Here is a 19,037-nt window from a genome sequence, read left to right as displayed (position 1 = left end):
GAGGTAAATAAGTTCTAAGGATTGAGAAAGTATATATACATTTACTACATTCTCAGAAATACCCTTGTGTTCATCTTGTATTCATGTAGTAATTTGACTTTGAAAGTGTTTTTAAATGTAAATCTTGTGATAATCATTAGGTCAGCACGGTGTTCCTATGCCAGAATTTTACAAACAGCCCTCAAGGCCTTGCGGATTCTGGCTCCTAGTTTCCTTTCCAGCCTCCTCTCTTCACTCCCTGTTTGCTCACGATGCCCTAGTCATACTGGCTTCTTCCATTTTCTCAGATGTGCAGACCCGGAGGAGTACAGAGTTCCATGTGTGGGCTCAAATTGAGTCAGGCTTCAAGTCACTTTTGTTCTGTGCTGCATTTCTAATACTTGACATCCTGTGGGAGACACTTGTTAAATATGTATTGAACTTAACAACGAAGGAAACTAAAACTGGGAGACCAAATGCTTTTCTAATTCACACATGTGGATCCAGAGGCCCTGATTCCTAGCCCAGGGTACTTTCAGCAAGACCACTTCAACTCTTTGCTTCGAGAAATTTCCCTTCTCTGGATCTAGACCTGCACTGGCATTATTAGAAAGTTTTCCTAAAAAAATTACTTTAACAGTTTCCCTTTTTCCTTGGTCCCACTAATATAGCAAATGTGTTATGAAGGGCATCTCCACTAATTATTTTTTTCTTTTACTTGCAGGCGATCTTTGGCAGCCAGACACTACCTAACTCCAATTTATGGACAATGAATAATGGTGCAGCTTGTAGAATTTCAAGTGCCACAGCTGGTGGCCAGAAGCCAACTACTCTGCCACAGAAAGTGGTACCACCTCCAAGTTCTTCCTCCACCCTTATCCCCAAGCCCCCGTCCAATCAGAAACAAGTCCTCAGAAAGGCAACATCCCAGAGAACTTCCAAGTAAGTTTTCAATACTCTTCTGTTCAATTTCTTCCGAGTTGTATTAATTCTTTGCTAATAGTGCTCTTTACTTATGGAGGCTTCAAGACAGTTTGTACTGAAGTGTTGGAAACAAGAACACCTGATGGGTGATAAAGGCTAACTAGTTCTCAGCTCTGGCTACAAATCAGAATCGCCTGGAGAGCTATTGAAACTTGCTTGTGTTTGGCCTCTCGCTTACCCTGTGGGAGGAACAGGCACTGCTCTTTTAGGTCCCCAGGGATTGTGATGAGAGCTGCCCCCTGAACAGGGTTCAGTTCAGGTTCATTGCTAACCAGCTCTTTCCAGCCTCTGGCGGGGGCTAGAATTAGATAGTGCACCAGGTAACAGTGCTGAACTGTGGGCCTGGAGAAAGGAAATGAAAACTTCCTCCTCAGGTATTCTTCTCTTGGTCCTTTTGCAGAGTCACATCTTTTCAGTTATGTATAAAATTCAATACCCTTCCTCTCGTTTGTTCACTTTTAGACATTCGAGTGGGAAGACATAGGATTGGGATTTCATTGAGAGGATTAAGTTTTTGATACCTTTAGTATACCTGTTTTACCTCAAAAAAGACATTTCCACACCTGAGTCCATTTTTTATAGGTCACATCCTCCGGCCATTTTTTAGCTTGTGAACCAGAAATGGACTAGCAAAGAGTGTTGGTTCTAATAGCCTTTCTCCATTTAAAATTGGCGAACTTTTTCAAAGATTTCTAGGAGAGGCAGACATTCCCTGAAATATAAACACCTAGAAGAGACTCGTGTATTTCTCTTGCTTTCATTATGGCTCTTCATTCATTTGTCCTTTATAAAACAAAATTTAGTTATAAGAGAGATTCTTAGGACATTGCAAAAACAGTTACTGTTTTTTCCCCCTTGCACAATGAATCAAATTCTGGATTTGGATTGAAAACAATCCCTTGTGGCTGTTTTAATGGTATTGCTGCCATCATTCATTTATCCAACAAATATTTTTTTCAGTGCCTACTAAGTGCCAAGCACCGTTCTGGGAATAATTGGCATTGTAATGACTTTACAGAACTCTCTAGAGCCATTGGGAAGGGCAGTAGAAAGACTGCAGGTCGTGGTTGACAGCCAACAGCGCAATAGGAAGGAAGCTGTGTGGCCCCTCACCTTAGAAAGAGTAGAATCAAGTCCTTAAGGTGCAGCCTCTGGAGCCAGACTGCCTGTGTTCACATCCCCACTGCACACTTTACTAAGTAACAAGTTACTTTCTCTCTTGACCTTAGTTTCCTCATTTGTCAGGTGAGCATATAAAGTATATCTGCTTCCTAGGACAGTTGAAAAATATTAGCAGAGTTAATACATATAAAGTAGATAGAACAAGACCTAGTACACGTAAGAATTCCGTGAGCCCCATCACCATCATAAGCATTCTAAAACCACGCTGTCCTTTGCAGGTTTGAGAAGCCCACAGTTAGGTAGGAAAATTCGTGAGTCAGATGTGAATGTTGGATTTGTCGGTGTGCTTCCTGTTTGTGGATTCTCTGATTCTGACCCGTGATGGCCCGTGTGGCTAGCTGGTCTGCTGGTGGAGAGGTGGGCTCTGTAAGCAGGCAGCAGGGCTGGACATTAGGAGACGCCGTTCACCGCCCTGAACTCACTGCTGGCAAGAGAACTCTTCAGCCTCCTGAGGTGGAATTGCAGCTCTGTGGACAAACTTTGCTTTGCTGCATTTTTGTGGTTTCTTCTCTCTGACAGGCAGGAGTGTGGGAAAACCGGAAACAGCTCAGCACCAAAAATGCACAGAAGGGGGGAAAAAAGCAAGATTTCTTCAGAATTTAAGAAATATAATCCAAGAATCAAAAGGCGTGCTGCGAGGCGTTGTTCCAGGAAATAGTTTCCAATTTGCCTTTAAAACTCTAGCATAAGTCTCTGAAGCTAAATAAGTTAGCACTAATGGAGACCTCAGGGTTCTCTCACTTACATGTAAAATGCACAGTGTTGTGAGGGCCCCCCTGTTCACTATTCTTCTGACTTTTAGGAAAAAGAAAAGCATTCTTTTTATCTGTACTGACTCCAGGAAAAGTTCTCTCTATGAAGTATCCAGATAGATTTTTTTTAATGACCTTTTTATTTTAGAGTAATTTTAGGTTTACAGACAAGTTGTAAAGATAGTACCCATAAAGATAAATACACCCAGTTTTCCCCATTGTTAACGTCTTATATTGCTATGGTACATTTGGAGCATGTACCATACCAAGAAGCTGCCATTGGTACATTGTTATGAACTGAACTCCATACTTTATTTGGATTGATGAAATTATTTTTAATCTAGGGAAACCATCATGGCTTCTCAAATCAGGATCCTGAGTATCAGTCGATATATTCTTCTTGTTCTAAAGTAATTCATGTTCCTAGGCAGCATAGCAGGTCACTAAACATCTATGAGACTCAGTTTCCTACTTTACGATAGGGATAGTAATAGTACCTGCCTTGTAGGATTATTAAGAGAAGTAAGTGAATTAATGAATGTCAAGTACAAATACAGTGCCAGGTACATATTATATGTTAAATAAGTGTTAGGTATTATTATGGTTAATACTAAGGTGGCATTTTAGGATATTTTCATGTAATTTTTTTGACTTTCTTCATATAAGCTGTTGCCTCACTTGCTTGGAGCTTATTGCTGCCTTTACTCTGGCTCATTTCAGATTAATCAGGAACCCTCAGTTGTGACTGGTGATACTGAGTCACACTCAGGAATGCCATAGTCACCCCAAGAGACACAACTAATGAGAAGTTGTAATGAGCTTTTGACTGTGCCAAGCCCTGTGTTTCGGGGTTGAACTCCAAACTTCTCCTAGCACAGAAGTTGGCATTAGACAAATATAGAAGCCATTTCCAAGAGCATCAAAGTTTCCACATCCTAGAGGGTTGAGTTTAGAGAACAATAGAACATAAAAGATGGAATGTCGTTTGGATTTTGGTGCAAAGGGAATTGAGAATCAGAACAGTGGAGTCCTGTTTCTTTATGATAATATTCAGGTCACTTTTCCTCTAAAGGTTTCGGTTTCCCATCTGTAAAACAAAAACCACTGTCCCCACAGAATAATTAACCAAAATAACTTGTTTTTTGTCTATTCCGTTGAAAGCTTTTTTATGAGCACATTTGTTTTTTAATCCTGATGCTTTACAACCATTTCCATCATCCCTTTTTGGCCCGAGAGTTCTTTGTTAGAATTCTCAGATTCGTATACTTATATTTCCTTTAGCTAAATCTCATTTGTCAATTCTGTGACGAGAATGATTTAGATTTTTTAACCTTTTCCACAGTGCCAATAGCCTTTCTTGATTTTCCTCTCTTAATGTTTGCAACACTTCATAATTTAGTACCCACTTCAGATCCTCCTTTCAAAACTATTTGTGATATTTCTTCCAGGCAGGCAGCTGACCTAAGAAGGATAAAAGTCTGTGAACAACTACATGTATATGAACTGTCCTTTTTTTGGTAAATGCCTTTTTTTTTTTTTTTTCAAAGCCAGAATTACACTCTCCAAGAAATATGGAGAAAGAAAACTGAGGAGATTAAAACTTGCCAGGGACATGGGCAAAACTCATAGACTAGGGATGAATTTGGAAGGGCAGGGTCAAAGCTGTTGTACCTTAGGACTTCTCTAAAGGAAGAAAACTGTGTAAGAAACACTAGACTTAACCTAAAGTGCTTTTCCGTAAAAAGCTGGGATTAACTTTTGCTTTCCCAGGTTTTAGGATATTCTTCATCAGGGTGACCTCAGTGGAAATCGAAGGTAACTGCTGTTCTGTGTCAGCACCCAGGACAGTGGTGTTCGTTAAAGGCTGCCAAGGATTAGAAGGGAGGAAAGCAGTCGAGCTCAGCAGCATGGTAAAACCAAATACCAATTAATTGGACCTGAATGTTTGGTGATGTCAGCAGTGTGATGAAAGATGCTCAGAGATTAATGTCATAAAAATAAGGATCAGGTTAAAAAAATACATATGCTATATCTTTGTAACATATGACTCATTAAAATGAGGCAAAGCGATCAGGATTTATAAAGGTCCAAATGTGGGTTCTTAGTGTGAGCATAAAAGATTTCACATCGTAGGTTAACCATCTTCTCTCTGCCTTTCGGCATTTTATTAAGTGTAGTTTCAAGAAATGTGATTGAATCTATAGTATATCCATCTTTAAATATAGGATTCTCTAAATTACGTATTTCCAAAGATATATAATTAAAAAGGGTTCCTGGACCCAATTCCAGCGTGGGGCGGCGGAGGGAGGGTTTCCCCCCACGCCAACAAGCAATTCATAGACACTAGCAGGGTGTCAAAGAATTCTACTCAATCTGACGCTATCCACCTGGAGATAGCATCAGATTCCACAGGTTAAAGGTTCAGTTCTACAAGACTGTACACACGTGCACACGTGTGTATACACACATTCTCTATCTCACACACACACACACACACACATGCACTCTTCAGATGCCAGCCACAAGCCCAGGTTTTTAACCTGTGCTTCTGACCAACCTGCTATAGATTGGAAGTTTCAAAAACCCCTTTCAACTCAGAATGCCATTCCCAAGTCCAGGTTGTTACCTGTACTTCTGACCTAGAGCTATAAATCAGGTTTCCACAACCCCTCAATTAATTTACTAGAATTAGAGAAACATGTCACTGACTAGATCACTGGTTTATTGTAAAAGGGTATAACTCAGGAACAGCCAGATGGAAGAGATGCGAAGGGCAAGGGGCACAGAGCTTCCATGCCCTCTCCAGGTGAGCCTCTCTCCGCACATCTCCACATGTTCACCAATCCAGAAGCTCTCCGAACCTCATCCTCTTGGGTTTTTATAGAGGCTTCCTAGCATAGGCATGACTGATTAACTCATTGGTCATTGGTGATTGATTCAACTGAAAGTGCCAACCCTCTAATCACATGGTTGCTTCTCCTGGCAACCAGCAGCCATTTTTAGTGCTTCCCAAACCACTTCAGTAACGTAACAAAAGACACCTTCATTACGCTCAACACTTAGGAAATTCCAAGGGTTTGGGGAGCTATGAGCCAGAAACAGGAAGAGGACCAAATGTATATTTCTTTTTTTTTTTTTTTAACGCCTACAGCACCTGGTCTTCCTAGGTGGTCTCCCATCCAAGTACTAACCAGGCCCGACCACTGCTTAGCTTCTGAGATCAGATGAGATCGAGCATGTTCAGGGTGACATGGCTGTAGACCCAAATGTGTATTTCTCATTATAAATCACACTGTCACAGTAATCATAGACTTTTAGTGCTGGAATATAAAGAAATAGAGGCATAGGGCGGGGTTGTGAGTGTAGCAACATACACAGGTGGTCAGTGGCAGAGCTAGAACTGGCACGCACATCACCGACTGGCTAACCCTAGACTCTTCCCAGTAGACCACTGGGCCCAGTAGGCCCCACCAATCTGTTTAAATCCATTCTATACAGCAAATGGCAGATTAATCATCCTTAAATACTGCCTTGGGGAAAATGCAATGTAAGCACTTAAGAACTCACATCCTTCCCTTTCCAGCACCAGTTTTCCTACTTAATTGGCCAGTGAATTTCTCAAAAGGAAGAAGAATTATGCTGAGGTGTTGGAGAAATTTGTTAGACACAGAAGGATTAAAGAGCAACACTGAGGGCTTCTACATACTTCCTTGCTATGAGAGTCTAGGAAGTCAGTGGGGGACCTGGAATACACAGGTAATACCCTATCACTCTGAGGGGTGGCGCCTGGGGGTAGGAAGAGGTGAGGGCCAGGCAGAAGTCTGCCACTTAGACTCTCTTTCCTCTACTAACCCTCTGCATTTGGACCTCAGTGGTGGCCTTAGGAGATCGTAAGGCTTGCTTTTGGCATGGACAGTGATAACAGAGAACTGGTAACCACACCTAACCAAAAGTTTCCACTGAGGCATGTATGGTCTAGAGGTACATGAGAGTCACAGAATGATGGGTCCTCCTTTGATGGTTCATATACGTGTAATTTAAATTAAAATCTTACTTCTCATTCATAGCCACCAGATGTTAAAAGTTGTTTAAATGGTAATATAACTTTCCATTTCACTTCCCTTCTTTCTTATCTGATTATGAAAATCCCTTTTTGAAAGATGTGGGCAGGAATTTACACCAACCTTTGACAGAATTCATGTCAGTTGCTCCATGATCATAAGCCTTTAATGGCAAACTTAGACTTTACTCTCTGAAGATGAGCAAATACTTTAAAATCTTGGGGCCTGGGAGTAGATGGTATAGCTTAAAAGAAAACTTCACAGAGAAGATTCAGAAGATCTGCCAACCTCTAAAATAAGTTTAAGCAAGAAAGAAAACAACATTTTAGAAAATCCCTAATGTATATTAATAAGATTTAAGAGTGAGCGCATCAGTGTGTAAAGCTGGAAAACGCTGTCATACAGAGAGAGCAAGCAGTCTGAGGCCAAGGAGGACTGCAGAGAAATTAGAAATCCCTAAGTGAAAAAATGGGTCAAACACAGTAAATAGAGATTCAGCACTGTAGAAAACTGAATTAGTGAAATAAAGGACAACTTTCAAAAATTTTGTTAAAATTCTGAGGAAAAAGTATACAAAGATAAAAATGGTGAGAAAAAACAGATTCAACCAAAAATAATTCAAGAAAGAGAATACAAGTAATAGCCATTATTATAGGCAAAATAGACCAAACATAAGGACATAAAGGGTTTTTTAAAAGATTTTTATTGTACTAGTTTCAGGTATACAGTTAGACATTTATATAGTTTATGAAACGATCCCCCCAATTAAAAATTGGACAGTAGACCTGAATAGATATTTCTCCAAAGAGGAAATACAGATGGCCAAGAGACATACGAAACAATGCTCAAGATCACTAATCATCAGAGCAATGCAAATTAAAACCACAATGAGATATATCACCTCACAGCTCTCAGAATGGCTATCATCAATAAATCAAAAAACAGCAAGTATTGTCGAGGATGTGGAGAAAAGGGAACCCTCGTACACTGTTGGTGGGACTGCAAAATGGTGCAGCCCCTGTGGAAACAGTTTGGAGGTTCCTTAAAAAATTAAAAATAGAACTATCTTTTGACTTAGCAGTTATACTTCTGGGTATTTATCCAGAGAAAACCAAAATACTAATTTGTAAAGATCTTTGCACCCCCGTGTTCATGGGCCTAAAGGGTTTTGAATAGTATAATTAATGAGATCAAATTAATAGGTATACAGCGCTGTACCCTGTAGAGCTACCATGGAATATTTTTCAAAACTAGAACACGTCAATTAAATCTTCAAAAAGGAGAAATTATGCAGTCCTCATTCTCTGATCACTTTACAATAAAATGAGATATTAAAATAATGATCTAGATAAAATGTCCAAATAGTTTAGGAATTTTAAAATAGTCTTTTAACTAATTTGATCAAAATTATATTGCAAACTATATTGAAAATAAGAATTATACATATTAGAACATGACAAGGATACCCACCCTCACTCACTTTTATTCAGCGTAGTAATGGGAGTCCTAGCCAGGGCAGTTAAACATGAAAAACAAAAGGCATCTGAATTAGAAAGGAAAAAGTAAAACTGTTTCCATTTGCAGATGACATGATATTTATATATTGAAAACCCGAAAGACACCACCAAAAAACTTTTACAATTAATAAAGGAATTTAATAAAGTTTCAGTATACAAACCTACTGTACAAAAATCAGTTACATTTTATATACTAACAACAATCAAAAAGAAGTTAAGAAAATAATACCATATATAGTCGCATCAAAAAGAATAAAATACCTAAGAATAAATTTAAACAAGGAGGCAAAAGATCTATACACTGAAAACTATAAGACACTGATGAAAAAAATTGAAGAAGACGCAAATAAATGGAAAGATATTTTGTGCTCATTGATTGTAAGAATTAATATTGTTAAAATGTTCATACTACCCAAAGCAATCTGCAGATTTAATGCAGCCCCTATCAGACTTGCAATGGCAGTTTTTACAGAAATAAAAGATAACTGGTAAAATTTGTATGGAACCATAAAAGACCCCAAATAGTCAAAGCAATCTTGAGGAAGAGCACCAAAGGCATCCTGATTTCAGACTATATTGCAAAGCTATAGTAATCAAAATAGTATGGTATTGGCATAAAAACAGACAAATGTGTCAACGGAACAGAACAGAGAGCCCCAAAATAAACCTACACATATAAATATGGTCAATTAATTTATGACCAAGGAGCCACGAATATACAATGAAGAAAGTATTGTCTCTTCAATAAATGGTGTTGGGAAAACTGGACCCCTCTCGTAACACTATACACAAAAGTCGGCTCAACCACTATTGAAGCTAGAAGAAAACATAAGCTCCTTGACATCAGTCTTGGTAATGTTTTTTTTGCTTTTAACAAAAGCAAAGGCAGCAAAAGCAAAAATAAGGGAGTACATCAAACTTAAAAGTTTCTGCATAGCAAAGGAGACCATCAACAAAATGAAAAGGTATCCTCCTAAATGGGAGAAAGTATTTGCAAATCATTTATCTGATACGGTGTCAGTATCCAAAATATATAAAGAACTCAAAAGCAAAAAAAAAAAAAAAAATGGCAAAGGAACTGAGTAGACATACAAATGGCCAACAAGTACATGGTAAGGTATTTAACAATCACTTATCATTAGGGAAAGGCAAATCAAAACCACAAGGAGATATTACCTCATATCTGTTTGAATATCTGTTAAAAAAAAAAAAAAAGATGAGATAAGTGTTGGCAGGATTTGGAGAAAGGCAATCCTTATGCAACCTTGGTAGGGATGTAAATTGGTGCAGCTACGATGGAAAATAGTATGGAAGTTTCTCAAGAAATTATAAATAGAACTACCATATGGTGCAGCAATCCCACTTCTGGGTATGTATCTAAAGGAAATGAAAACAGAATATCAAAGAGATATCTGTACTCCTGTGTTCATTACAGCATTATTCACAATAGCCAAGATATGGAACAAACCTACATGTCCACCAACAGATGAATGGATAAAGATGACGTGAGATAGATAGATATAGAGTAGAATATTATTTAGCTGTGAGAAAGAAGGAAATCCTGCTATTTGCAACAACGTAGATGGACCTTGAGGGCATTATGTATGTTAAGTGAAATAAGCCAGACAGAGACAGATACTGCATATCACTTATATGTGGAGTTGGAAAAAGTAATTTATAGAAACAGGGAGTTGAAAAGTGGTTGCCAAGGACTGGGAGGTGGGAGAAATAGGGACAGGTTGGTAAAAGGGTGCAAACTTTCAGCTGTAAAATGAATAAGGTCTGAAGATCTAATGTAAAATATGTTGACTATAGTTTAATAACACTGTAATGTATCATTGAAATTTGCTAAGAGAGTAGAACTTAAATGTTTTCAAATAAATAAATGAGGTGGTAGATTTGTTAAATAACTAAATAGGAGAAAGCCTTTCACAATGTATGTATATATATCAAATCACCATGACGTACACTTTAAATATTCTTAAAATTTTATATGTGTTATACCTCAATAAAGCTGAAATATTTTTAAAAATGAAAAAATGTACATATCAAAACATATTTGAAATGTGTAGTTAAAGATGTACTAAAAGGTAAATTTATAATCTTAAGTTATTTTTGTCATTAAAATATAGAAAGATCGAAAAGAAACTAACCAAGATATAAATGGCAGATTGGCTTCGACTGATATCCTGGCTTCTGCTGACTTCCTAGGATGTTGTGTTGAAAAGAATTATAAAGACTTTTGTGAGCTCAGCAAGAAAGAGTGCTTTGGTAGATTAGTAATGCCTTCCACAGACAGGGAAGATGCTGTAAGTGGTGAACATACACACAACATATTTGTCATACCTGAACTAAGCTTTCACTTCTTGAAATTAGAAAATGGGTCAACAAAATAAAGCTAAGGAAAACAGATCAAAGGAAATCAAGAAGAAAAGCAATATAAAGTGAAAAGCAAGCAATAAAATCAGTTAAGTTCAAAACCCTATTTAGTTTGGGGTAGGGAGACAAGGAAGGAGAAAATAAACATAGCTCTGCCAGAAAAATAAGACAATTAAAAATAGAGGTTTTAAAAGTAGGTACGGGGAGATTGAAAAATTATGAGAACACTGTACACAATTGTATGCTACTAAATTTTAAAAACTGCATAAAAGATAATATTTAAAAATATATAAACTATCAGAATTGGTTCTCAAATAAAAAACCAAGTTGGACAAGGTAGAAGTTTTAAAACTATCCAAATTGGTTTTTAAAGAAATAAAGTACATGAGTAGGCCTAGGAAACAATTTTTAAATATCTCTAAAATATTTCTGTGAACCTTTTTTCTGAAATCTTTGGAGACTTCCAGGTTCCTGAAAGTTGAGAGTCTTTACTCTGACATTAAAGCCTTCTGCAGTATGTCCTCTATGCTGTCTCCAGCCTTCCATACACTTATCATACTACCCCCTCGCACAGCCTGCTCCGTCACTGTTCCTGCATGCTCATGTCATCCCCTCGGCACAGGATGCTCTTAGCCCTCTTGAATCTAAGTCCTGCCTTTTATTCAAGATCAAGTTTTAACTTACCACCTTGATACACCTTTACCAACTGCCCCATCAACTTTAGCTGACTCTACCATCTACTTCCTTGTCTATATTTTTTTTTTTTATGTGTTCTGCTTTTCATAAATCTCTTAGAGATAGGGATAGGGATAGGGATGGAGATGGAGAGGGAGAGGGAGAAGGAGAAGGAGAGGGAGAGTGAATGTGGGAGGGGGGGAGAGAGAGAGAATATCCACTATACTACGCATATTGCTTTTGATTTTGGTGATAATAGCTGTGGACATGACAGACATGATTCCAGTTTTCATGGTTTGTTTTTGAGAAAGGAGAGATAAGTTCAGTCCCCAGCCTCTGATATAGCTTATATTCATGATGAGTTCTCAGGAAATAGTGGTGGTGGAGGTGTTAGTGGTGACGTAGTATTTTGCATCAAGCTGTATGAATTGAGGATCACTAAATAACAATTATCATTAGTCATTTATACTCTGTGGAGTATGGATAGCAGACAGTAGAGTCCAAACACTAACAGCCCAAGATTTCAAATTAGATTTGAATCCTGGTTCCTTCACTTAATTAATTGTTATTTAGGGATAACTCTAAGCTTCTGTTTCATTATGTTTAAAAGATTACCTACATCATAGAATTGTTCTTAGGATTAAATGAGTTAATTTATTTCCCTGACACATATTAAGTGTCCAATGCATGGTGGTTGGTGTCATTGTAATTTTCCTGCTGCTATTGTTCCCTATTAAAAGAAATCACATTTTTGTTGTTAGTAAGATGATATTCGTAAGTGTGATTTGGCTCTAGTTAGCAAGGCTATGGAAATGCAAACACATTCTGATTTCCTGAACACTAATAACTCTAATGACTATTGAAGGCGAAGGCTTAGTTTCAAACAAAACAAAAGATGAGATTTGGACCTACTAACTTCCAGTCAAATTGGCTCCATGAGTTCACACTTAATATTCTCTCTCTGCTTCAAACATAGCAGCGATAGATAAAAAGCTTGAAGAAAACCGAAAGGACATAGCTAAGCTTCAAAACAAGGGAAATGTCTCCTTGGCCCCAAAATATACAAACATAAATGAGAATCAGTGAATGAAGCTGCAGCAAGAAGCTTTCTCAACTCTGCTTTGGAAGCAGACAGTGGCAGCCTGGAGTTCAGCATATTGGGGCCTGAAGGTACCTTAACCAAGAGGAGAGACTAAAGCCAGGCTCATTAATTGAAAATAAAATAGTGATTTTTCAACTGGGGATGATGTTGACAATGTCTGGAGTCATTTTGGGTTGTCATAGCTGGGCAGCTGGGGAAGGCATTGCTGTTGCCTTCTAATGAGTAGTCTAGGGATGCTGCTAACCATCCTGCAAAGAACAGGACAGTTCCCCTCAACAGAGAATTAGCTAGTTCAAAATGTCAACGGTATCAAGGTCGAAAAATCCTAAGCTAAATAATGCAGTGGGCTCTTCTGATGGGAGACTGATAAAACTGGCATGGGCCCTCTTTATATGAGATTAGGGGCCTACAGAGTCAGAAAGATAATGACATACCCTCGCAGCTGTTCATGTCTCAGTGCTTACCTGGATTTCTAAATATCACTGAGGCAGAGCACTAAAATCGCACTGTAAAGTCTGGTTCTGGACTGGGGTCAGGGGAACTGAGTGGAGGCAACTATAAAATCTTAAGACAGGGAGTGAGCAATTAGAGAGACAAGTGGGAGAATGATTCCTATTCAAAATGAGCTTGCAAATCAAAATTCCGAAACACATGAATCTAATACTAAGAAAGGTTGCCAACAAAATCAACGACTAGAACATGAATTCCTTGCAGATGAAGTTAATATTTTTGGATAGTCAGACATGTTGGATTATGTATCTGTCTAATAGGAGTGTCTTGTAGAACATGACATGTGACTTTGATAGGAGTATCAGTAGAGAGACCTAAGGGATAGGTAGACAAAGCAATACTTTAAAAAATAATAACTGAGAATTTTCTGGAATTAAAGACATGAGTCCTCAGCTAAGAAATTCATTCCAAATACCAAAATAATTGCACCTCTAGACACATCATAGTGAAACTGCAAAACATTAAGCACAAAAGGAAGTCTTACATACTACCTGAGAGAATTCGTTTTAACTACAAGGAAACTGAATACCAGCATTCTTCTCTCCAGCAATAATAGGTGGCAGAAAACGAGCTAAAAGCTTCTATTTCTGAAGTAAAGTAACTTCCACTCTGGAATTTTATACATAGCTAAACTGTCATTCAAGAAAGAAGGCAAAATAATAATTATTTGAGATATTTGAAGTCTAAGAGTATACTACTATGACCTTCACTGGAAGAACTAGCAAAGACTGTGTAGGATAAAAATGAACACCGAAGTAGTGCTGGATAACATGAAGCACAAAAATTTTTATAAAATGTCAATAAATATTACTGACTCTAAAATATTTGTTGGTCTTCTTTAGAAAGATAAAACACGTTTAAGACAACAAAGACAAGATTCGGGGACAAGAGTCTTCAGTGAATAATGAAGGTATTACAGGTCTGTGTCAAGTTTAAGGGCAAAACAAAAATACTGAATGGCTTCACGCTTTCTTAGGAAAAAAAGAGCTAAATAATTGATATATAGTCTGTAGCTTTCAAACCAACAGGGGTGTGGCGGGGAGGGAATGCAGAGACTTTATGAATCCAGTGGAAGGCAGGAAGAGAAAAAAGAAGCAAAGGAAAAGGATGGTAAATGGAAAACAAAAAACTAAGATAAAAATCTGGATACACAAGTAATCACAAATGTTAACATGATACTCTTCTATTAAAAAATAGATTATCAAATTGCAATTTTTAAATGTTCAGTTATAGGCTGCTTAAAAGAGACATACCTAAAGTAGAATACCACAAAACGGCAAAAGATTGGAAAAGGGTAAACCATGCAATAATAGTTCAAAAGAAAACTAGTACAGCAATGGATAAAATAGAATTAAACAAAAATAATTAATAGAGATAAAGAAAAGCACTTCCATGTACAAACCAAACACTGACAAAATTATAGGGACAAATTGGCAAAGCAGCAATCATAGTGGGTGATTTATTGAAATATACTATCAATATAATTAATTCAAACAAAAGTTTCTGAGGATTTTGAATATTCGAAATGCAGAATTAACAGTTTAGTTTGCTTTTAATAGGTGCCTTTTAATCTTTTTTTGACCACCACTTATAATTTTTTTAAAAAATTTATATATGACCCATTAAAAACATCTATATGTATGTGAAATAAAAGTTTCACAGAATACTATTCCCTGTTCTATTTAAAATGCTAATTATGTCCTCCAAATTTTATAATGCCCTTATGAGTCACAATTCACAATCTGAAAAACATTAATAGCTATGTATAGACACCCACGCCCAAAAGGGAGAATATATAGTCTTTTCAAGTATACGTGGAACATTTACAAAAATTCAACTCATGCTATGTCACAAATGAAGGCTCCACACATTTCAAAAAATCAGTATCAAATAGTTCACACTCTTTAACTACAAAAACACTCTTAAGTTAGTATATGTGCTGCCAAAGCAAGCACTAAACACAAATTAGGAATAATACAAAGAGGTTTTTTAAAAGGCTCATGTGTTTGGAAATTTTTAAAAATAGAGTACATAATACTCATGTTTTAAAAAGGTAATCATAATGAAAATTATGAAACATTGAAAACCAAATGGCTATGAAAGTACTACATAAATTTGTGGGATAGCCAAAACTGCACTCAAAAGTAGATTTATAATTTTAAATGTTTATTAAAAAGCCAAGAAGAATTTGAAATAATCGAGTTAATTATTTAACTTGAAAAGCTATAAAAGGAACAATAGTAAATTAATCAAAATAATATAAAAAATACAGAAATCACCTAGAACAGCCCAGCACGTAGTAGTGCCTCCTGCAGTGTCTAGCACATGGTAGGTGTTCATTAAATACTTGGTCAAGGAATGAATGAAATTGACAACACACAGTACAGAGGACCACCTCTGGAAAGGTTAATAAATATAAAAAGAGGCACAGCCACATACATAATATTAGGAATACAAAGGAATGTAATGACAAATACAGTAGATTAGATGATGTGTATTTATAAAATGGAGTCCTATGCAGCATGACTCCACAAAAACTGACTTCACTAAATGTTTCTTGAACCAGATCCAAATTAATAATGTTCTGATCGTGATTTGCTAAGGGTAAGCAAATTTGGTTCTGTTTGTGAAATGCATATACAATTCCTGGACTGATAGATAAAAGGAAGAGCTCACATACACCTGTGTGCACGTAGGTGTGTTGTAAGGAAAGGTAAATATTTCGTCTGTGAGTAAATGTTTGCTTAGAAAAGTCCATGTTCTTTTTTTTGGAATTCAGTTCTTTAACCTAACTGTATCTCGGGCTTTCTTCTCTCCTTTGGGAATTGGAAGAGTTTGTCACCAGTATTTTATAACAATCTAGTATGGGAGTGTTTCTTTTCAGGACCTTCACAAACGCCACCACGTCTGTTTGCCACAACCCTGGCAAGGCCAGCACTTCTAGCTCTACTCTTCCTGTAAAACCTTGAGTATTTTCCTTTTGTGGGTCCTTCCTTCTACAGAAAGGTCATCCCTGATGCAGTGGCATGAATCCAAGATAAACTTTTACTAAACTATTGAAATAGAAAACTAGGACCTCTGTTAGAGATGTGGAAAGCTTTGAAAAAACCCAAAGAGAAACAATATAGCACCAAACCACAGTCAACCCTGTGAAGTAATGTACAAAACAGATCTCAAAGAAAGAATATCACTTTCAGAAAAGTTTCCACTGATCAAAATAATGGGAGGAAAAAAAGAAAAGAGAAAACTACAAATAAAGGAGCTAAAGGTCCACGAAAAAGCACATCAGAAACCTTATCAGCAAAATGAGTAAGGGGGATTTTGCTCGTTATAACCCGTATGGACTGGTGATATGTTAACAGGCCGGCTGCAGGGCGCGGCCTTGATGCTGGTGGGATTCCTCGCCAGCCATTCGATCAGCTTGTATTCTCTAAGTAGAGAATTGCACTAGAAGGAATCTTTTGAGATGATAAATGCAAGCAATATTTCAGCTTATAGAGAGATTATCCATTTGTAATACGTTATTGAACAACTTCTTCGAAAGGCCTAGACGAGCCGTTCCCGCTTCCTCAGTAAGAATAGCGCCTATGTCAGGCCCTTTTTTGGACTTCAGGAAAGTGGAAGGGGCAAGAGGAGTAGATAGGATTGGAGCAAGTGAATTGAATTCTGGGTTAGGAAGTGTACATTTAATATTTAAGGAAACTCTTTGGGTACTAGCTCTGAACATGTCCTAAGGAAAGGTAACTTGCCGTGAGTCGAAAGGGGCGCGTCAGTGCTAGTGGAATTCTCCTAATTCCCTGGTGCTACTGTGCACACTACATTTCTTACCTCAATTTCTAAGTGGCTCAGTTAATCAGGAAGCCTGCCCTTCCGCAGCTTTTGACGATTACAGACAGACAGTTCAGACCCTTCTCTGTGGATGAACTAAGCCAATGAACACAGCTGAAATTATACTGAGCCTCTAACTCTCAATCTTTGACTACATCCAACATTTTTCCATCGCTTGGAACTTGTACTATTTCCAAGAAGAGCGATTAAGGAATACTAACGAGACCGGATAGTCACATCTCACACTCACAGATAGGGTCTGAACTCTAACTTCTGTACAATACAAAGTTAATGGAACCCTTCCCGTCCCAGAACTTGATGTCTTTATAACTTTATAATCAGTGTTTCTGAGTTTGTCTTCGGCTACTTCTTCATATTCTGTATGTAGTATGATCAGAAAACAGCAAGTAATGGAATGCACCAAACACACATTTAACTTTTACATTCAGCTATTCAGAGAGAGAGAGAGAAAGTACAGTTTCAGTAAAGTGGCTGATTCCATTTGATATTCCAGTCAGGATAAGATAGATGTGTTATTCTTCCAGTCAGTCTCATTTCCCATGAGCCTCTCCTATAAGAAGAGCAGCCCCCTGTGTTATGTGTTGTATCCTCTTGCTCAGAGGCACATTTTACACCACATGGCCCCTTGCTACAAGCTAACCGCTTCATTTGGTACACAATTGAAGAAACAGTGATTCTGATGATGGCAAAAAAAAAAAAAAAATTTGTGTTAGATTTTTTGAGATAGTTGATCAATCTCAAATGAGACCTTTCTTCCTAAGGGATTTTAAAAGTAATTTTGACTGAAATATCTCCTTCGTATGCTGCCAGTTAATTACCTTTTGACTTTAATAGCAAATTACTGTTAACTTCGGGTTCTGAATGTCTTGTGGTCATTATTTTACAATTTAGCCTTAATATTCCATACTGAGTTAGGGTCAATGAGTCATCTGATTTAATATTTCCATGTGTAGATAAACTTACAGTGAATGCAAAGATCGTCAATATTCCTAAGTAAAAATAACAATACTAATAACCATGTTTATTTAGCCCTTAATGTAATACCAGACACTGTGCTAAGATGTGCTTTTCATCTACCATCTTATTTAATTCTCAACAGCCCTATGAGGTAGGTCCTTTTATCCCAATGTTCAAGCATAGTAACTGACTTAGAGACAATCAACGGAAAACATACATACCTTTTTATATGTTTCCTGAAACACAGGTATTCCCAGGAAAGCAGCAAAGAATGATTGCAGGAGCAGATCAGCAAGTGTGGATTAACATACAGGCTCTAGACAAGCTATATTTCAAAAGTTCTCATTTGGGAGTGGGTTACCAGAAGCTGGAATTATTTTCCTAAGGAAATGATGTTATCACAACAAAAGCATATTTACCCATAATGTGCCTAGAATAGTAATAACATAGACCCAAACTGTTTTGTGTACCAATGTTTTCATGGAAAAATTCACTCAGAGTTTCCCCTTGGATGCTATGGACACATTTCTCCACCTCCTGGAAAATGGGGACCCTATGCTAGAAATAGAAATCATTAGAAATGTTGCTCAAAGTCTGAGTCAGTGGTGGCTCCCAAGGCCTGTGATGGAGTCGATAGAGGGAGGAGGGTAGAGTAGTGAGTGGAACTGGGTACAGAGGGGACATAGAGTCAGGAGATCTTGAGTAAGAAACAGGAGGAAGCCCATGAGTGTGAAGGGTAGGGGTGGGAGTTCCAGAGAGGAGAGGGAGAAGGTTAGAGAGTTTGGGGACCCAGAACTCACTAGATGTAACCCCCTCACGAAGCACCTTGTTCAAGACCTTTGTTTCTCCTACTGACCCCGAATTTTTGTCTGCCTGCTTTCCTTATTACTGCTAACACTCAGGCCTTCCCCTTTGAAACTCAGATCAGCCCCTTGGCTTTTCTTGATTCAGCAGCTCCTCACACAGTCAAGTGGCGCTAAGATTTTAACTTCTATAAAAGAAAGAACCCATCCTAGGCTCTCCAGAACTTTTCCTCTTTAACTTGGACTTGGAAGAGTAAATATCAGCTTACAGACGCTTTGGGTGGTTT

General features: G+C 37.7%; 1 protein-coding gene and 1 pseudogene across 1 annotated transcript in view; one reads left to right on the top strand and one right to left on the bottom strand.

The window, feature by feature from the left end:
- TTLL5 (tubulin tyrosine ligase like 5) overlaps nt 1–19,037 on the top strand; it is a 226,136-nt gene that overhangs the window by 168,145 nt on the left and 38,954 nt on the right. Inside the window, exon 31 of the mRNA XM_023537039.1 lies at nt 704–921. Coding sequence (XP_023392807.1) covers nt 704–921 — 218 coding nt within the window. The remainder of the gene's footprint in view (nt 1–703; nt 922–19,037) is intronic.
- On the bottom strand, nt 6,040–6,159 carry LOC111746131 (annotated as a pseudogene).

Source organism: Pteropus vampyrus, unplaced genomic scaffold, assembly GCF_000151845.1.
Source record: "Pteropus vampyrus isolate Shadow unplaced genomic scaffold, Pvam_2.0 Scaffold177, whole genome shotgun sequence".
Taxonomy (NCBI): Eukaryota; Metazoa; Chordata; class Mammalia; order Chiroptera; family Pteropodidae; genus Pteropus; species Pteropus vampyrus.
The sequence above is the reverse complement of the archived record's forward strand: the minus strand, read 5'-3'. Positions and strand labels throughout refer to the sequence as shown.